A 13,174-nucleotide genomic window follows, 5' to 3' on the forward strand; every position below is an offset into this window, starting at 1 on the left:
TGGCCAATCAGGATTCACCTGCACTAATTCTCAAGTTTGCACTTCCAGTTGGCTAATGAAAGGATAATTGTTCCTGCTCTTAATTAACTTACAGCACTGATTAACTGATTTTCAAAGAAAAAGCTATTACCTCAAGTGCCAATATCTACTCTCATGTATAATTATGTAAGAAGATTAAATTGAAATCCAATCTTTACGAATTTTATGCAGGACCCACTTCGGTAGTGCCAGGAACAATATTACACAAACCTGAGGAAGGTGGAGCATGGTTTCAATTTCATTTAGCTCTTTTTTGAGAGAATGGTGCTCGGACGTTTGTAGGGCCTCTTAGAAGAAAAAAGCCAGGTTCTCTAGATTTGTTTGTATACATGCATTGTTGATGAGGTATTATGGACTTCGGGTGGCGACCATGGAGTGAGTGGTCGCACACAGGGCAGTTCCAGCTTGAAGGTGTTGGTTGTGGGCACTTTATACTCGTTAGTGGGGTAGCACCGGCAGGAAAGTGGTGCAGAGGGTGTAGAGGGAGAGGTTCTCCACAAGATTGGCATGTCTACTGGATACCAGATCCGACAGAAACCAGTTAAAGACCTGGCTAAGAAATTGGAGGACACCTGCGGTGCAGCAGGAATGGCGGAAGGGGAGAGTCATCGTTAGTGGGAAGTCCAGATGGAGCAGTTGATGGGCTTCATCAAAGACGAATTTCACTAGCAAAGGAAAGAGATGCATGGTGACTGGTCGAAGGCCATTGAGGGAGCAGTAGCACCTCGGCGAGGATTGATGTGCCATGTGAGGCACAAGGGGAGGCGACGATATGCAAAGTGGAGAAGCTGGTGTCTGATCAGAGTGATCGGATCGTGCCCCTGGAGGAGGAGGTGGGGACTGTGGGAGACCTTTTTAAGTCTCTGCGAGTGAAGGTCAATGAGCAGCAGGGAAATAGATCCAGGTGGCAGAACCTGTGAATTGTGGATCTGCCAAAGGGCGTGGAAGGAATGAGCACGACAAAATATGTCGAGAATGCTGATTAGGTTCACGAAGGAGAGGGTACTGGACAAAGCCCCAGAGGTGGACATGGTCCACAGGTCTCTAAGGCAGAAGCTGAGAGTGGGTGGTGTTTGTGCGATTGCATAAGTTCGTGGAAAAGGAGGAGATCCTATGGTGGGCCAGGGAGAAACGAGACTGTGAATGGTAGAGGAATCGTGTCCGAATATACTAGGACATTGGTGTGGAGCTGGCGAAGAGGTGTGCTGAATTCAACAGGGCCTAGGCAGTGTTGTACCTAAGGAAGATTTGGTTTGGGTGCTGTACCTAGCAAAACTGAGGGTCTCATTTGAAGGCTGGGAGTATTTTTTCAAAATGTCAGAAGAGGTCAATGACTTTATAAGGGATCAAAAATTGAGGGAGAACTGAAAGTTGGTGTGAGATGAAGGAGCTGCATCTGCAAAGGTTGGAGGTTAAGGTTATTGTGTGTTGTGGGTGGGTTTGGGGAGTTATAAGTTTGAGGCTGAGGAAGAGATGGGTGGGACAAGTGTTTCACTCGAGGTTTTACTGGACGTCCCGGGAGTTGATCATGATGTTGAACAAAAGGACGGGTTATGGGAGCCAAGGAAGTGCAGGACCCGAGGGGGTAGATATGTGATGGTTGGGTGCTGGAGTGGATGCCGGTCATGCTATGTATATGCGCCAAATTGGAGTGATGTGGGGCTTATGAAAAGTTTACTGGGAACAATCCCAGACTTAGCTATGCACCAGATGATTATGGGTGGCAATTTTATTTTATAAATTTAGAGTACCCAATTCTTTTTTTCCCAATTAAGGGGCATTTTAGCGTGGCAAATTCACCTATCCTGCACATCTTTTTGTGTTGTGGGGGTGAGACCGACAGACACAGGAAGAATGTGCAAACTCCACACGGACAGTGACCCCCCGGGGTTGAACCCGGGTCCTCGGAGCCGTGAGGCAGTAATGCTAAGCACTGCGCCACTGTGCCGCCCATGGGTGGAGATTTTAATTGTGGAACCGAGGGCGGACAGGTCGAGCCCCAATTCAATGGGAAAGCGGGGTATGGCGTCCAAATTGGGAGAGTTTATGGAATGTATGGGAACAGTTATCCGTCGAGGTTTAAGAACCTCGAAGGAGGGGGTTAATCCTTCTCACACGTGTATAAAGTGTATTATAGAATTAATCTCTTTGCAGTGAGTCAAGTGGTGAAGTGGTGCTGGTGGAGGCGGAGTACGCGGGAACCAATCATGATTTCAGTTCACGCGTCCCATTGGCTGGAGGTGAGGCTGAGCTCAGTGCAAGTGCAGAGCTGGGATGGAGGCTGCGTTTGGGTCTTTTGGCAGGTAAGGGGTTTTGTGAAAAGATGAGATTGGCGATTGGGGATTACGTGGAACTAAATCAGAACGGGGAGGTGCTGGTGGCTATGTTCTGGAAGGTGGTAGTCTGAGGTGAGATTATCTTGTTCAAGGCGCACAGGGATAGGAGGCGGAGCATGGACAGTTGTTGGACAAGATAGTTCAGGTGGACAGAAGATACTCGGGGGCTTCCACTAAGGAGTTGTTGGCAGAGAGGAAGAGGTTGCAGGGGCAGTTCGATAGGTTGACTACATAAAGGGCGAGAGGGATGCAACATGAATATAGAGAGAAGGCGAACCATATGCTGGCTCACCAGCTGCGGAGGCAGGCTGCCTCCAGGAACATTCTAAGGGTGCAAACAGAGAAGGGGGAGGTAGTGTCAGAGACGGGGAGGATAAATGAGATGTTCAGGGATATTATGAAAAGTTGTACAGGGCCAAGCTGGGTGGAGAGGAAAGGGATATGGGATCTTTTTTAGATGGGTGGAGTTTTCAAGGTTGGAGGAAGAGAGGAGGCAGGAGTTGGAGGAGCTGCTGAGGCTGAGGGAGGTGACTGACAGCATTAGGGGGAATGAAGTCGGGGAGGGTTCCAGGACTGGACGGCTTTCCGGCAGAGTTTTATAAGGTGTTTGTGGCAGTGTTGGCACCGCATTGTTGGTGATGTTTAGTGAGGCATTGGAGAAGGGGGAGCTGCCAGAGACACTGACACAGGTGACGATCACGCTAATCCCGAAGAAGGGGAAGGATCCATTGGAGTGTGCGTTGTTAGACCCATTTGAACATAGACGTGAAGGTGCTGGCCAAGGTAGTGGCGGGGAGGATGGAGGGACATGTGCCAGGGGTGATCGCTGAGGATCAAACAATTTTGTACAGGGTATGCAGCTCTCTAGTAACATCAGATAGCTGTCAAATGTGGTCAGGGCTTTGTCAGTGGGGCGGGTGCCAGAGTTTATTATCTCTATGGAGTCTGGGTCTGTACACGTTGGAGTTTAGAAGAATGAGGGGATTTTATTGAAACTTACAGGATACTGCGAGGCCTGGATAGAGTGGACATGGAGAGGATGTTTCCACTTGTAGGAAAAACTAGAACCAGAGGACATCATTTCAGACTAAAGGGACGATCCTTTAAAACAGTGATGAGGAGGAATTTCTTCAGCCAGAGGGTGCTGAATCTCGAACTCTTTGCCGCAGAAGGCTGTGGAGGTCAAATCACAGTGTCTTGAAGACAGAGATAGATAGATTCTTGATGAGTAAGGGGATCAGGGGTTATGGGGAGAAGGCAGGAGAATGGGGATGAGAAAATATCAGCCATGATTGAATGGTGGAGCAGACTCAATGGGTCGAGTGGCCTAATTTTGCTCCCATGTCTTATGGTCTTATGGATGCAGAGGAGGTTTTTGATCAGGTGGAGTGGAGGTATTTATTTGAGATCTTCGGTAGGTTTGGCCCGAGGTTTGTGGTGTGGATATATCTGATGTGTGTAGCCCCGGTGGCAAGTCCATGTACAAATTAGATGAGTTCACGGAGTTTTGGAATGAACAGGGGAACACGACAGGGTAGTCCGCTGTTGCGGATGTTGTTCGCGTTGGCGATTGAGCCCTTGCCGATGGCCCTGAGGGGGACAATGGAGTGGCAGGGGATTGTGGGGGGGAGAAGTAGGGAGCACTGGGTGTTGTTGTACATGGACAATCTGTTTTTGTTTGTGCCGGATCTGCTGGTGAGTATGGGAAGGAACATGGGAATATTGCAGAAGTCTCCGGGTAGAAGTTAAATGTCGGGAAGAGTGAGGTGTTTCTGGTGAATGCAGCGGGGTGGGGGGCCAACTTGCCATTAAAGGTGGCTAGGGAAAGGTTCAAGTATTTGGGGATTCAGATGATGAGAGAATGGGATATGATGCACAGGTAGAATTTGACAACATTGGTGGAGGAGATTAGGGGGGGGGTGGTTTAAGAGATGGAATACATTACACCTAGAGGGAGGGTGTAAGTGGTAACGATGAATGTTCTGCCAAGGTTCCTGTTTGTTTTCCAGACCTTCCTGATCTTGCTCCCTGAAGGGAAATTGTCGAGGGTAAAGAGGCAGAAATGGGGTTGATTATCCTGAACTTGCTGCACAATTACTGGGCGGTGAATGTAGAGAATGTAAAGCGATGGTTGGGGAGTCAAGATGGAGAAGTCCTGTAGGGATTCCAGTCTGAGGGCTATGGTAATGGGTCCGCTCTCACTAGCTCTGGGGATGTATACAGGGAGCCCTGTGGTACTGTGTCGACGGTCAGGGTGTGGAATCAGCTGCGGAGACACTTGAAGTTGGAGGGGATGTCAGTGTTGACACCGCTATGCGGGAACCATAGGTTTAAGCTGGGTAAGGTGGATATGATGTATGGGAAGTGGAGGGAGATGGGGTTGGTGAGGGCAAAGGACTTGTACTTAGAAGGGAACTTTGCAGGTCTGGATGAGCTGCAGGAGAGGTTTGAGTGGCCGAGGTGGAGTGAATATAGATATATGCAGGTGAAGGACTTTGCGTGAAAGGAGCGGAGGACGTTTCCCAGGTTGCTAGAGTAACCTTATTGGGGCAAGTGCTGCTCCCGGATAAGTTGGGAGAGAGTAGGATTGAGGATATGAAAAGGTGGTTGGGGGAGCAGGGGGAGGAATGCAAGTGGCGAGGATCAAGGACAAATGGGAGGAGGAGTTGGGGTGGGGAGGGGAAGGGAAGGGGAGGTAGGCTGGAGACTTTTGTGTGAGGCGATGAGTAAGGTGAATTCAACCTCCTCCTGCACAAGGATGAGCTTGATTCAGTTCAAGCTGGTGCATATGACCCGGGCGAGGATGTGGGTTCTTCCAAGGGGTGACTGATGAGTGCGATAAGTTTGGGCGGGGCTGGCGAATTATGCGCACATACTCTGGGGTTGCGAGAAGCTGGAGAGATACTGGGAATCAGTGTTTGGGACTCTTTCTAAGATTGTGGCCGGACCAAATGGTGGCGATCTTTGGGGTAATGGAAGTGCTGGAGCTGCCGGAAGGGAAGGGGGCGATGCTGCAGTTTTCAGCTGCCGAATTGCCCGGCGAAGGATCTTGATAAACTGGAGGTCGCATATGACGCCGCGGGATGGGGGTGGCGGACTGGCTGGGGGACTTGTATGATTTTCTCCGGTTGGAAAAGATTACATTTAAGTTTGGGGTCAGGGGAGGGCTTTGAGACACAGTGGAGGTTCTTCATGATGATGTTTGAGGAACTGCTCATCGCAGGAGGGAGGGGGTAAAAAAGGGAGAAATTGTACAAACTGGACTGTGCGTTTGTGGAGTGTGGTTTTGTTGCTTTTTTTTTAAACACATGTTTAGAATAAAAGACATTTTTAAAAAAAGGTAATGAGGTATTACAGCCTTAAAGTGAAGAGATGGGTTACAAAAGAATGAGTAATTTAGTGATTTGGGTAAAAACATACAGTAGACAAAACTGTGCTGTTGCCCAGTGATACACAGAGACAGAGGAAAGATCGAAAATAAAGTCCAAGTGTGCATGTCAGAGAGGGGAGACATGAGTTTTTAGCTCTCTAAAATGAAATACTACAAGGCTGCAGTGGAACTGAGTTTAGGGAAGTGAGATTTGCTCTGCAGTTGAAGTAATAATGAGTTTAGAGTGCAATTTGTAGGTGTCTCAGGGAGAGATACCAGTTGGGAACAAAGTATCGAGTGAATGTTCAGAAATCCATCAAAAGAAAACCATTTACAACTGAACCAGCCCAAGAAAGATGCCTTGGTATTAAGATGGGGGGAAATCTTCACTGGGGTTTTTGTGTCTGTAATGGTATTTGCTGGAATAAAAGAAATAGTGTGAGGCTTGAATCATTTTATTTTGTTTGTATTGAGATCTTTCCAACCTTTTTGCCTGGTGTAATGTAGATCATTTTTCCTTTTTTAATAAATGTTTTATTTTTATGTCAAAGTTCATCAATGAACTCCTGCAAATTTGCTCACGATTTCTTAAAAAAAAAGTGAGGATCTATTAAGCTAGGTTTCACCCTGGGGTCTGACTTGTCCAGTATCAGCTGGGATTGTACCAGTAGCTTGTGGTAAAAAATGTGGGACAATAACAATAATATTTGCAAACAATGTGCAAATGACTACTGGATGACACATGACTGGATGCCACATGATTAAACCTCCAGGAATATGTCAGACAAGAACTGGCATCCCTAAGGATGGTCACTTAAAAGTATAGAAATATAATTGAAACATCATTTCATCTTACAATTTTTTAATGACTGCTTTACAACTAATTTTAATTATAGGCAGAAGAAAAATGGAAGCAGATACATTAACAGCATTCAAAAGGCATCTCGACAAACACATGGATAGAATGGTTATCGACGGATAGGGCACAAGGAAGTGCTGAGGGTTTTGGCCAAGGGTGGTATCATGACCGGTACAGGCTTGGAGGGCCAAAGCGCCTATTCCTGTGCTGTACTGTATTGTCCTTTGTTATAAATGTTCACCTAGTTTTGAGATAATATATTTCTGCAAACTTACGTGCAATGTGCCTGCAGTACTGAAGTCAAGTTCAATTCCCAATTGTTCAAAGAATGCAGTGAGGTCATCAAGCATTTTTTTTTGTGGTGGTGGGTGTCGGCGCAGTAAAGCTTGTTCAGGAAATGATCTGTGGATCCTGTGGGCTACTGCCATGTTTGCCAGTAACATGAATTCTTCTATTAACCTAGAAAGAGTAGAGCAATTTCAGGTAATAAAATGCAACATGTAACTGATCTCACATAGTCATTGCTAATAAGTTAAAGACTTCACACAAATACTGCCTCATCCTTTACTGCTGCAATGGCAGATTCTAGTGAGGACAGATACACAGTACTAATTTCAAACCCAGCCATTCACTGCTTTTTTTGGGTCCCCAATCAACCCACCCTTCCTTTCCCCATATTCTTATACAAAACTTTTGGGTTCCCTTTTATGTAAGCTGCTAACCTACTCTCATACTCTCTCTTTGCTCCTTATTCCTTTTCTTTAGATCTCCTCTGTAATTTAGCTCTCTTCTAATTAATTACTTTTCTGCTTAATTGTACTTTATCTAAGCCCATAACTGTTCTAAATTTGATGATATGATTACTGTTCCCCAAATATTCCACTTGGTCTACTTCATTCACCAGAACTAGAACTGCTTCCTTCTTCATTGGTCTGGAAACACACTGTTCAACAAAGGTACATATTTCAGGACTTCCTCCCCATCTTAGACCTTTAACCTGTTATCATCCCAGTTCAGATTAGAATCTCACATTTCCCTACTTTTTAGGTCTTGCATCTTTCTGCAATTAGCTGTAATTTTGCTCTTCTATCCCTATCCCACTTTCTAGTGACCCATAGTAAACACCCAGTCTCATAATAGCTCCATTATGGTTCCTTAATTCTATGATTTTGTTCTTCAACCCCTCAACTACATCATCTTTTCCAAAGCTATAATAGTTGCTTTGATAAATACTGCCATCACCTGCACTATTTTTTGTCCTTCTGACTCCTTGAACATCCTGTAGCCAGGAATAATACATTCCCAGTTCCCTATTCTTTGATAAAAGCTAATTACTGCGGATGTTGGAATCTGAAACCAAAAAGAAAATTTTCTAGCATGTTCTTTTTGGGTTCCCTATTCTTTGAACCAGGCCTCTGTTATTGTCACTATCACATAATCCCATGTAACCTGCTGCTCACCAACTTTACCTCTCACAGTATGCTTTTACACACATGCAACCATCTTACATTTGCTCTCTATCAAAACTCCAGTGGTGCGTTTCTCGGCAGTGCGCCGTTCACTAGTGGCGGGATTTCCCATTGAAGCCACCCCATTCTACCAGGAAACCGGCGAGTTGGGGGGGGGGGGGCTGCTGCCAGCGGGTAAAGAGAATCCCAAAAGCTGGAGAATTCCAACCCTTGTTTCTCCTCTCTAATGTACAATCTTAATGGTCGCCCTTCTGCTAAATTAGTTTAAATTCTCCCACCCCCACCCCCCAGGAATACGTAATCTTCTGGTCTCAGCTGTATTGAGGTGCAACCCCCCCTTGAACAGGTCCCTCCTGCCCCAGGAATCTGAAGCCTTTCCTTTTGTACTATTTTGCAAATCACACATTAATCTGTTTAATCCTTGCTCTCTATCCACTCTCAATGCAATTCAGAAACTTACATCAGAGTTCTGATTTTTAATTTCCCCCCGAGCTCTTGAAACTCTGAATGTAGCATCCGAAAGCTTTTCTTTCTGTGTCATTGTTTTTTCGACATTGGTCATGACTTCTGGTTGTTCCCCCTTTCAGTTACAAAATGTTCTTCAGCCTCCTAGTACCATCTTTTGTCCATGCACCAGGACGCAACGCACCATGTAGGACTCCAGCCTTTCTATCCCCCTAATGATCACATCCCCTGTGACTACTGAACCTATAACTTTGTAGTGGGCTTGGATGTGGATTGCACTTTCCCACAAGGTCTTGTCACCCTCACTACTCAAAACCAGTTTGAACATGCCACATTCGGGGAGGATTCCTGCACTGCCTACCTCTTCTGTCTTGCTGGATGGCTACCCTGAACTCTCTGTAGCTGCAGGGTGACAACATCTTAGAGTGTGCATTCCAGGAATCTCTCAACTTCTCATATGCTCTGCATTGCTTCAGCCACACTTCAAGCTCAGAAACTCTGAACTCATGTTTGAATAATGAAGATACTTCCTGTACATATGGTTACCTAGAACACCTGAACTCCTGGCGTTCCCATATAGCACAGGAATTCAAGACAACTGTTCTCCGCATTTTCTTAAAAAATCCTTTTTAATATAGTTCTTATTTTCATTATTTACTTTAACAATAGATATCACTCAAACGAATAGAGAGAGAAACAGAGTTTATACTTTAAGTTGATGAATTTCATTTCAACGAAAGATTACTCAGCCTGCAACACTTGCCCATATCTTCTGATCTCCCGATTGGAGACTGGATGTGGCTCCCAATTTATGCGTTCAGACTCCTTGGAGGCTCTGATGCACTAACTCCATGGGAATTGTCTGGGAAGTTTGAACATTTGAAGGGCAATTCCCTGCTCCTGGTGACCCTCTAAAAAGGCCTCCAAGTCTGACTTAAAGTCAAAGACTTTGGAGGGCTCCAACTTACTTATCTGGACAGTTATCCAGGAAATGTTAGAGAAAAATCCTGTGTGACTATATAACTGATCCCCCAGACTCCTCCCTTAACCCCGGATTCTTCCAACCCTCAATAACTCCCCCTTACTCCCATTTATCTGACCTGAACTCCCGACTTCCCCCATGGATCTTCTGGTCTCCCGAGCATTGACTCAATCTGATATCACCACCCCACCCATTTGCCACCTACCCACTTAACCATTCACCCTCACCCACCTACACACATTCACCAATTCACTTAACTATTCATTCATAAACTCACACTAAAAATCTGTTTAAATGTCCCAGCTTGTCAATGTGTTACTGAACACTTATCAGAATATGGCAAAAGTGCTGTAAAAAGGGGGCATTGTTCGTCTTGCCCCAACAGTCTAGTGCTATGAAGAAATAGTTCCATTTCAGATATTTGCTTTATTTCTGGAGAATCTGGGATCGGAAGGCCTGGCCAGAAATGCGGAGCTCCAGTGTGAAGAATAAAGTTAACATAACATACATAAAATATAGGAGGAGGAGGCCATTCAGACATTTGAGCCTATTCAGGCATTTGAGCCTGTTCCGCCATTCACGATCATGGCTGATCATCCAACTCAATAGCCTAATTCCACTTTCCCCCTGTATCCTTTGATTCCCTTCGCCCCAAGTGGTATATCAAACTGCTTCTTGAAAACATAATGCTTTGGCCTCAACTATTTCCTGTGGTAACGAATTTCACAGTCTCACCAGGTAGGAGTAAAATGGCAATCTGAGAGTGATTGCCACTACTCGGAAGACTCGGGCCATTAACATTTTTCTCTCTCTACAGATGCAACTTGAACTGTTGAGTATTCTAATATTTCCTGTTCTAATTTCAGATTTCCAGCAGTTGCCTGTATTGCTGAAAATTACATTATTGACTACTTTTAAAATAACATTATCTATTACCTTGTGTATTTTATTCTTCATGTCTAGCACACTCTAGTGAAGATTTTTTTTATTCGTTCATGGGATGTGGGCATCACTGGCTGGGCCAGCATTTATTGCCCATCCCTGAGGGCATTTATGAGTCAAGCAAATTGGAGTCACATGTAGGCCAGACTAGATAAGGATGGCAAAGTACCTTCCCTAAAGGATATTAGTGAGCCAGCTGGGTTTTAACGATAATTGACAATGGTTTCATGGTCTTTATTAGACTTTTAATTCCAGACTTTTAATGAATTCAAATTCCACCAACTGCACTGGCAGGATTCAAACCCAGGTCCCCAGATCATTCGCCTGTGTCTCTGGATTACTACACTACACCACCACCTCCCTGAAAGACGTTAAAGGTTCTAATCTAAAATTAAATTAATACCTTTTTGCTTGTAGCTTAATACTGCAGGCCACTCACCTGTCACCAAATAACAGAAGCTCTAAATGTGGAAGTGTCTATGATCGCCTCTGGGACTTGAACTCTGGGGATTGAAACCGCTCAAGCCTGTAAACTGCTGTAACAGAGACTTTATTCAAAAACATGCTTGGGAGACATAACTTGTAGTTTACAGCAGTAACAACTTCAAAATAAGTTACAAGCGCCCTTTCTCTGCATGCTGGTGTGGGAAAGTAACGATCACAAACTTAACAACCTTCACAGGATGAGTAAGCAGAAGTGTGATCAGAAGCACAGGCTTCAGCTTTCAGTTAAATTACAGCTGCAGCCGGTATAATGCTGCTCATTAGGATTTTATAGAATAAGGGCAATAACAAAAACATGTTATACAGCCTTTGCATCAGGCAGACACCCTGAAAGAGCAGGTTATGTCTCCCAAGCATGTTTGTGAATAAAGTCTCAGTTACTGCAACTTACAGATGAGTGGTTTCAATCTTTTACCACAATAGTGGAAAGCAATATGAAGATAGATAATAACATTACACTTGTATGTATTGGCTGATAACTGCTCTCATCTGCAATATGGTGCATAGGGCTTCTCTTTCTGCCCCTGTACCTTTGGAATAGGTGAAGAATCCATGCATCAACCTATCTACATCCTGCCTCTCAATGACATTATCACAATGTTATCTGCCATGTGTGCCCTGATGCCAAGCAGTTCTATCTTACCACCACCTCTCTCAACCCCTCCAATGCTTCTGTGCTATCAGACTGCCTCTTTGTCATTCAGTCTTACACGAGCCAAAATCTCCTCCAGCTAAATATTGGAACACTTCGCCCCATCACATTCCCCAACTATCAATTCCATCCTCCTGACCACTCTATCAAGCTGAATCAGAATGTCTGCAACCTTGTGGTCCTATCATCCTGATCTGAGCTTCCAACTCCATATCCTCTCTCACACAAGTTCCACCTGTCACTGAAAATCTCATCTATGTCTTTGGGTCCAGGCTCAAGGATTTGAATATTCTCCTTGCTAGCCTCCCATTTTCCTTGCTCATCCAAACCTCTACTGCTTTTACCCTAATGGTGAAAGGGTGGCACGGCAGCACAGTGGTTAGCAATGTTGCTTCATAGCACCAGGGACCCGGTTTCGATTCCCGGCTTGTGTCACAGACGATGCAGAGTCTGCATGTTTTCTCCGATCTGTGCGAGTTTCCTCCGGGTGCTCCAGTTTCCACCCACAAGTCGCGAAAGACGTGCTTGTTAGGCGAACGAGACATTCTGAATTCTCTCTGTGTACCTGAACATGCGCCATAGTTTGGCGACCAGGGAATTTTCACAGTAACTTTATTGCAGTGTTAATGTAAGACTACTTGTGACATTAATAAAGATTATGATTATCGACTCACACCAAGTCTTATCCACCTTATTCCAGCATTTGACTCTGATCTAGCACCAACTCAATTTTAAAACCATCATCCCCATGTTCAAATAACTCCACTTTCATACTCTTCCTTAACTCTATAAACTTTGCTAGTCCCACAACCTTGAGATCTTTGGACGCCACCCATTCTTGTGTCATACGCATTTACGATTTCTATCATCTTAAGCAGTGGCAGCTGTGCCTTAGCGGCCTTGTTGCTAACTCTCTTCCTAAATCTCGCTCCGCTTTTAAGAGACTTCTAAAAAGCCTAGTGCTTTCTATCCTAGTGTCTCATAATGTGACCTGGTGTTATATTTTATTTGAACCATGCTCCTGTGAAGCACCTTGGGATTTTTACAATGCTAAGCGTGATATGAATGCAACTTCTTGTTGGTAGGAATATCGGAGCAGTAGGCCATTCAGCCTGTCAAGCTGCTTTGCCAATATGGTCACGGCTAATCATCCATTTCAACGCCTTTATTCAAACTATCCCCATATTCCTTTACATCACTGGTATTTAGAAATTTGTGAATCTCTACTTTAAACTGACTGAGCTTCCACAGCCCTCTGGTGTAGAGAATTTCAAAGGTTCACAACACGATATAAAAATTGCTCCTCATCTCAGAACTAAGTGACTTCCCTTTATTTTGAAATTATGTCCACTGGTTCTAGTCTCCCAAGTCAGGGGATACATTTTACTTTCATCTGCCCTGTCTTTCACTTTAAATATTTTGTAATAAGGACTTTGTGTGTGTGCATGTGGAAAGATCGGGGGCAGGATTCTCTAATAATGGGGCTATGTCCACACGCCGGTGTGAAAACTGACGGCAACGACTCCGGCGTCAACAGCCCCCGAAAGTGAGGAATT

General features: G+C 44.8%; 1 protein-coding gene across 3 annotated transcripts in view; it reads right to left on the bottom strand.

The window, feature by feature from the left end:
• Positions 1-13,174, bottom strand: part of dis3l2 (DIS3 like 3'-5' exoribonuclease 2) — a 413,639-nt gene that overhangs the window by 60,799 nt on the left and 339,666 nt on the right. For all 3 annotated transcript variants that reach the window (XM_038817596.1, XM_038817597.1, XM_038817598.1), the window contains one exon: positions 6,880-7,063. In XM_038817596.1, coding sequence (XP_038673524.1) covers positions 6,880-7,063 — 184 coding nt within the window. The remainder of the gene's footprint in view (positions 1-6,879; positions 7,064-13,174) is intronic.

This window comes from Scyliorhinus canicula, chromosome 13, assembly GCF_902713615.1.
Source record: "Scyliorhinus canicula chromosome 13, sScyCan1.1, whole genome shotgun sequence".
Taxonomy (NCBI): domain Eukaryota; kingdom Metazoa; phylum Chordata; class Chondrichthyes; order Carcharhiniformes; family Scyliorhinidae; genus Scyliorhinus; species Scyliorhinus canicula.